The sequence below is a fragment of the Aplysia californica genome, unplaced genomic scaffold (genome assembly GCF_000002075.1).
Source record: "Aplysia californica isolate F4 #8 unplaced genomic scaffold, AplCal3.0 scaffold00108, whole genome shotgun sequence".
In the NCBI taxonomy this organism is placed as follows: domain Eukaryota; kingdom Metazoa; phylum Mollusca; class Gastropoda; order Aplysiida; family Aplysiidae; genus Aplysia; species Aplysia californica.
This window is the reverse complement of record NW_004797378.1, coordinates 592,579-599,050: the sequence shown is the minus strand read 5'-3', so window position 1 is coordinate 599,050 and position 6,472 is coordinate 592,579. Positions and strand designations below refer to the sequence as shown.

At 40.3% G+C, this 6,472-nt stretch overlaps 1 protein-coding gene across 3 annotated transcripts in view; it reads left to right on the top strand.

The window, feature by feature from the left end:
- LOC101853848 overlaps nucleotides 1-6,472 on the top strand; it is a 126,033-nt gene that overhangs the window by 111,183 nt on the left and 8,378 nt on the right. For 2 of the 3 annotated variants that reach the window (XM_035969038.1, XM_005095600.3), the window contains exon 4: nucleotides 3,332-4,779. In XM_035969038.1, coding sequence (XP_035824931.1) covers nucleotides 3,332-4,779 — 1,448 coding nt within the window. The remainder of the gene's footprint in view (nucleotides 1-3,331; nucleotides 4,780-6,472) is intronic. The other variant, XM_005095602.3, reaches the window with a different exon arrangement.

The window sequence follows — 6,472 nt, the reverse complement described above, 5'->3', positions numbered from 1 at the left end:
TGTAATAGTTAGCTTACATAATCAGAGTTTATGATTGCTTATAACTGTGGCCCCAAAGGGGTGTACAGGGCATATGTTGCAATGAAACAGTTTTGACTGCAATGCACATGTTCCCTTCAACTCTATTGGTAGACTCTTCCAGCCTCACTTTAAGCTTACTTAATCAAAGCTTGTGACTGCTTATGGAGTGGCCCGAGAGGGGTGAGCAGGATATTTCTGTGGTAGTGAAACCTTTTTTAATGTTACGCATACTGTTCATTGTTGATTATGAACGTCTTTTTACATTTAATTTATGAGGTTTACGTTTACAGGTGAATTTGACAGCGACAATGTTTCAAAATTAGAAAGGGAAGCAGTGATTATTTGATTATATAGACGCTTCGCCCTTGGGTGTTGGTAATGTAATGGTATGGTTCTATGCGGTAGCAAGCCTGCAGAAGACTTGAGTTTGGGTTCCATATCACGAGGAAGTTATTTTAGAGTCTCAACCTCTGCCTGTTTCAATACGGTCTCCCATTCATCCAAAGTAGGCTCTAACTGACGGGGTCAAAGAAGCCCGCCGCATTTCTCACCAATGGGGATTTAAATCAATTAACATCTTTTCAATCATTTTCTCAAGTAAAGAGACGAACTTTTAGAAGGAAAGAAAACGAAACTGATCAACCATAAAATAAAAGTTCGCCTGAATCCATCAGGCTTTTAACCGTTCAGTTGTGATCCTGGTTGAGGCCAGGGAAACAATCGAAATTTCCTAGTGATGTCCGTTGCCATGCTCCTGTGGCGCAGAGTGTGATTAGTGGTAACGATTTTGTACTACAGGTATTATTTAAAAAACCTTTCTGTTTAGGAGAGACGAGTGATACTGCACCCTGTTGAAGCACCTCGTTCGGGCTGCCTAGACAGCATGCCCTCCTGTCCTGTCTGTCATCTCATATTGTCCATAGGGCCATTTTAAATACTCACCGCTCTTTCTATCCTTCTTTCAATTCTATGGTCTGCCCTCTAAGGGCGTATTTGACATGGAGGTGGCTAATCGGAGCGCGTTCATGTCTGGCGTTTTATGAACGTACCGTCCGCTTCATTACCCATTGTGAACATCGGCATTGCATTGATTCTGGATGCTAAAGGCTCCGCCTTTATGCAGAAGGTGTTTTGAGGAGAGGGGCGGGTTAATCTCATCAGTTTACTTCCGAATTAGCCCCTGAGAACAGTTCTGCTCACTCACAAGAATGATTTCTGCATTTCATTTACATAGCAACAGCTCCTCCTCGTTGGTGGTTCACTGTCCTCTTAACAAACCCACAAAGTACTATACAGCTCTTTGTTGGAACATAACATACTTTCTGACTCAAAGAAAGTAGGGACTGCTCAATTTGATCTATATTTTTTATCTGGAATCAACCTTAAAATATTACAGCAAGCTAATAATTGCGGTGTCGGTGGCTTAGCGGTTGGGTTCTCAGACTTGCAACCGTAAGGGTCGTGGATTCGAATCCCTTCAGGGGCTCGACGTTGTGTCCTTCGGAAAAGCCTTTTACGAGCATTTTCCTCACTTCACCCCGATATAGACAGTGAAAGATATTGCCATTTTGTTAGTGTTTGAGCGCTTAATCAGGTGTTTACACCGTATGCTTCCCGATAAGCTAAGAATTCTTCTGAGTGGTCTATATATTGTAAGCTGGGGTAATGTTATAGTGTAAAGAGCATTGAGCTTTCTGTCGAGCGGGGATATGCGCTATACAAATGCTATTTCTTTATTATCATCATAATTGTCTGCTGGTTTGAAACCTATGTTACTTTGAAAATTGTATAAAAGTTTACCTTTATTTTTTCAAAACAAGTTTTTTATTACGAGCATATTATGCTTAGCCGTGTCACTCCTCACCACAATACCAGGAGCAAGGTGACTAGGAAAGTTAATAAAATCTAAATGTAAAGAATATTAAAATCAGGGACATAGACAAATGCAAAGAAGGGACTCAAATTAAGAATTTACAAAGAAAAAATAGAAAGAGTTAGGAGTTTTGAAAATGCTGGAGCCAGAATTGGGGAATGGGGAAAAGAACCCCAGAGGTTAAATACAATGCTAACATTAAATTCGGAAAGTATGACATTCATCTGCAGAGAGAACGCAAAAATACAAAAATAAAAAGTATGAGAAGTACCATATTCCTCACAGCAATATATGGATGTAAAGAATGGACAAGATAAAAAGGATTGCAGTTTTTTTAATGAAATGTTATAGAAGAATTCTAAGAGTTAGTTTAGTTTTTAGTTTTAGTAGAGGTTTTACGGCGCTCGCAACTGCATAAGTTCATATGAGCGCCAGAATTCTAAGAGTATACTGGGCACAAAAAATAAAGAATAAAGAGGTGCTAAGAAAAATAAGTATAGAAACACCAACAAGCCTCCAAAACGTTTAGCAACTGAAATAAATTTCCTACTTCGGGCTTATCAAATGCCATGAATCACGTAAGAAACATAATCCGGATGCAAAGATTGCAATTAACAGAGACGAGAAGAGGCCTAACAAAAGGTGGCAACGGAACATAAAAACCTGGCTTATGGCCAAAACAACACAGGTATGGAGAATGGCAAGAGTTTTAGTGGTTTATTTTAGAAATGTCAAAAAAGCTAAGACCAACTCCTGGAAAAAAGAAGAAGAAGAAGAAGAAGAAGAAGAAGAAGAAGAAGAAGAAGAAGAAGAAGGAGGAGGAGGAGGAGGAGGAGGAGGAGGAGGAGGAGGAGGAGAAGAAGGAGGAGGAGGAGGAGGAGGAGGAGGAGGAGGGAGAAAAAAGGGAGAAGGGAGAAGGGAGAAGGAGAAGGAGAAGAAGTCGTTGATCAAACTAGAAAAGTGTTCGAACACTGGCATTTTATTGGTATATGCCTTTGATATCTTAACTGCTTTATAATGAAAACTGCTTTCAAACTAAATTCGTGTTCGCTTAGTTAGTTAGTTAGTTAGTTAGTTAGTTAATTAGTTAGTTAGTTAGTTGGTTGGTTGGTTGGTTGGTTGGTTGGTTGGTTGGTTGGTTGGTTGGTTGGTTGGTTGGCTGGTTGGTTGATTGGTTGGTTGGATAGTTAGTTAATTAGTTAGTTAATTAGTTAGTTACGAGTAGTTAGTTAGTTAGTTAGTTAGTTAGTTAGTTAGTTAGTTAGTTAGTTAGTTAGTTAATTAGTTAGTTAGCTAGTTAGTTAGTTAGTTAGTGTGATACCTAGTTAGATAAACATGTAGTTGTAATCATGCTTTTCTTTGAGACTCACCTCTTCTTTGCACTGCCCACCCTCCCCATATTTCTACCTGCCCACACCCCTCACCTTCATTGTTCAGGTGGTCATTCCAACCGTGTGTGCGTTCGGAATGGTGGGCAACGTGCTCAACTTGACCATCCTGACTCGGCGAAAACTGCAGAAGTCTTTCCGCACGTTGGAGCAAGCAGCTAACCTCTGCCTGATCTCGTTGGCTGTCTCGGACTTGATGTTCTGCGTGTTTGTGTTCCCTCACATGTTCCTCCCCACCGACGACATCTACGATAAACGGGGGCTCCTGCTGGACTATCGCCTTTACTGCGCCGCGGTGATAAATATATTTATCATGGAGAGTACTCTGCTAACTGTGGCTATGTCCTTGGAGAGATATCTAGCATGCTGTTTCCCCTTGCGACAGGATCTATACCTGACCACCAGGAGGATAAAGTACGTCATCGTCTTCACCTTTATATTTTCTGTGGGGTTCAACATTCCGGTATTTTGGCGTTATGAAGTTGTCACGCTGTGTGCGTCCAATTATTCCGTTTCTGATACGTCGGCGAATGTGATTGTGGATGGGGATATCGGCTCTTCCACCAACTCTTCAGGCCTTCATGACAGCGGGGAGTTTCTGAACTTTGGAGGACTTGCCAGTGACACCTCCGTTTTGCTAGAAAACATCACCGGTGCTGTGCTGGGCACAGGGACTCTTGCCACTGGCTCGGGAGTCGTAGACCCGAGCAAATCTTCGTCGTTGTCCCAGCATGTTTCATCAAGTCATTTACAGTCCTCATCGCCGTTGATATCATCGTTATCATCTACGTTGTTTTCTTCAGAATCTTCCCCCACCTCCCTCCCACAAATGTCGCAGTCAATATCAGCATCAGCATCAGCCTTGGCGTCCTCAATTTCTCAAAATGCAGCTTCAGCGTCGTCTTTTTCACCCTTGCCATCTTCATCATCGTCACAACCATCGACTGCCATGGCAGCAGCAAATGTTCCCAACTCAAATACTCATCTGCTTTCCAAACCCGTGCGCTACACTGCAAAACAAGTTCTCCTTATGAACAGTGAAACCGTTGACACAGTGTATCGCATCCTCTGGGCAGTGTTTGGGAACTTTGTACCACTGCTACTACTTTTTTTCTTCAACGTGTGTCTGTGTAGGAAAATCTACAAGTCCTACAAAATGCGGCGTCAGTTCAAACGTCAGGCGCAGGCGAAGAGCTCGAGTCATGTCCTGACCATCACTCTGGTGGTCATTGTTGTCATGTTTTTCATCCTAGTCGCCCCGTCAGAGGTCGTTCTCCATGTCTCACAAATTTCCAACAGTAATATGAGCCCGACCTACAAGACAATTGAAGTAGTACTGAACTTGATGCAGTCCATTAACTTCTCTGTCAACTTCATCCTCTACTGCATCATCAGTCCGTACTTCCGGAAGACTCTCAAGTACCTCATGCTCTGTGGCTGCTACAACATATATCAGGTCTCTAGACAATGGAAGAAAGAGTTTGAGACGTCACTCATGTAACTTCAACACAACAGAAATGTATAAATCAAGGGTCGAAGAAAGTTGGGGTTGTTTACATTGTTTTGCAAAATCCTATTCAAAGTCAGAAAGAGCGGAAAAGATTTCCCTGGGCATTATTTTACGAAATTTATAAGCATATTTTCCGAAGAATGGAACAATAGATTCTGAAAACCATAAAATTCAATTTGTTTTCTAGTTCCAATGAAATGCTGGTGAAAAAACGTGAAATATTGTGTATTAAATCTGTCTGTTCCTAGAAATGTCCTTTATTTCAATTATGCAGAGATGCATAATATTATTGTAATAGTATCGGTTAAGCAGATATGTCACAGCAGGTGGAAGCAGGCGCTTGTCAATTTTTTAGCATGGAGTTATTGGTATCATTTTTAGTTTTGTTTATGCGTCTTTCTTTAGATGAAAAATATATATCTGTCTTGAATAGCTATTTGCCAGAAGTAGGGGTCGCCTGGAGTCAGAGCTGAAACTTGCGAGAGTTTGATGACTTCCAAATTTTGGGCGACCTTAAAAACTGCAAAATTACATTTTTAGGGCATTCGATATTCCGTAAAAGCCCACACAGAGAAATGTGTTTTAATTAAAAGGTTTTGAGCATGAAAAAAAGGTAATCGATAAGAATTGCTTGACAAGCGGGAAAATATTAATTTATTTGATTTCATTGTTTTGACGAGCGCCTGATTTTATCACGATGCAAAACATAATTATCATTATCATGATTTTGTTAAAGAGTAGCGCTTTTGGATAGTAAACCATGTTTCTGTTGTAAGTCCAGAAGTTCTGTTCACTCTCAAGCGTTCTTAGCAAACTAGCATACATTTTTCAGAACCTATGTATTTTGGTGGGATAATGACCTCTTCTTCGACCCCTGATTTATATAATTCTAGCATATTTGTACTGGCTGCATGGATCAACATCTACGCATGTCTTTTCGTGATAGCAGAACCCCTAACATTTCGTAGTGACGGACTCTTTCTGTTCCTTACTTTTAACAATTTATTGGGATTCTCAGAGTTTGAGCTTTAAAGTTTTTTTCCAAATTGTCGGAACAGTAAATGGGAGGGAGGAGAGGGGGTATATTTTCATTTGATAAGTAAAAAAGAAGCAGGCTATATTTTGCTCCCTTGTATTTTAAATATAAAGAGACTGCAGGAGAAATGATATTACATGGAATACCATTTGCACACCTTTTCATCTCCCTCCATTTTTGCAAGCTTAAAAATCACTTTTAAAAACAATATTCCTAAATCGTTTAGCTTAATGTGTTAACAATGAAGTAGTGTATCTTTAGATCCTGTATACTTTCACTTCGTTAACCTAGGCTGTGGCCCAAACCTGAGAATACCATAAACTAACACATTCGTTCTGTCATTCTGTACGATGCTGAATGTTTGGAGAATAACACATTCCGTGTATCTATGTTCCTGTGAAATAACCACGAGAAATTTTTATAACTGACCAAGAGCGATTTCCCAAGGTAGAGGACCATACAAAGTTTATTCTGTTTTAGTACTTTTAAATGATCGTCGGAGGAAAGCTGGTTTGAACCTTGGAAAATCTCACAGCCGGTATTTTCATTAGTATCATAAAAAACAGTAAAAAAAAACCCTCTCTCTCTCTCTTTCTCTCTCTCTTTCTCTCTCTCCCTCTCTCTCTCTCTCTCTCTCTCTCTCT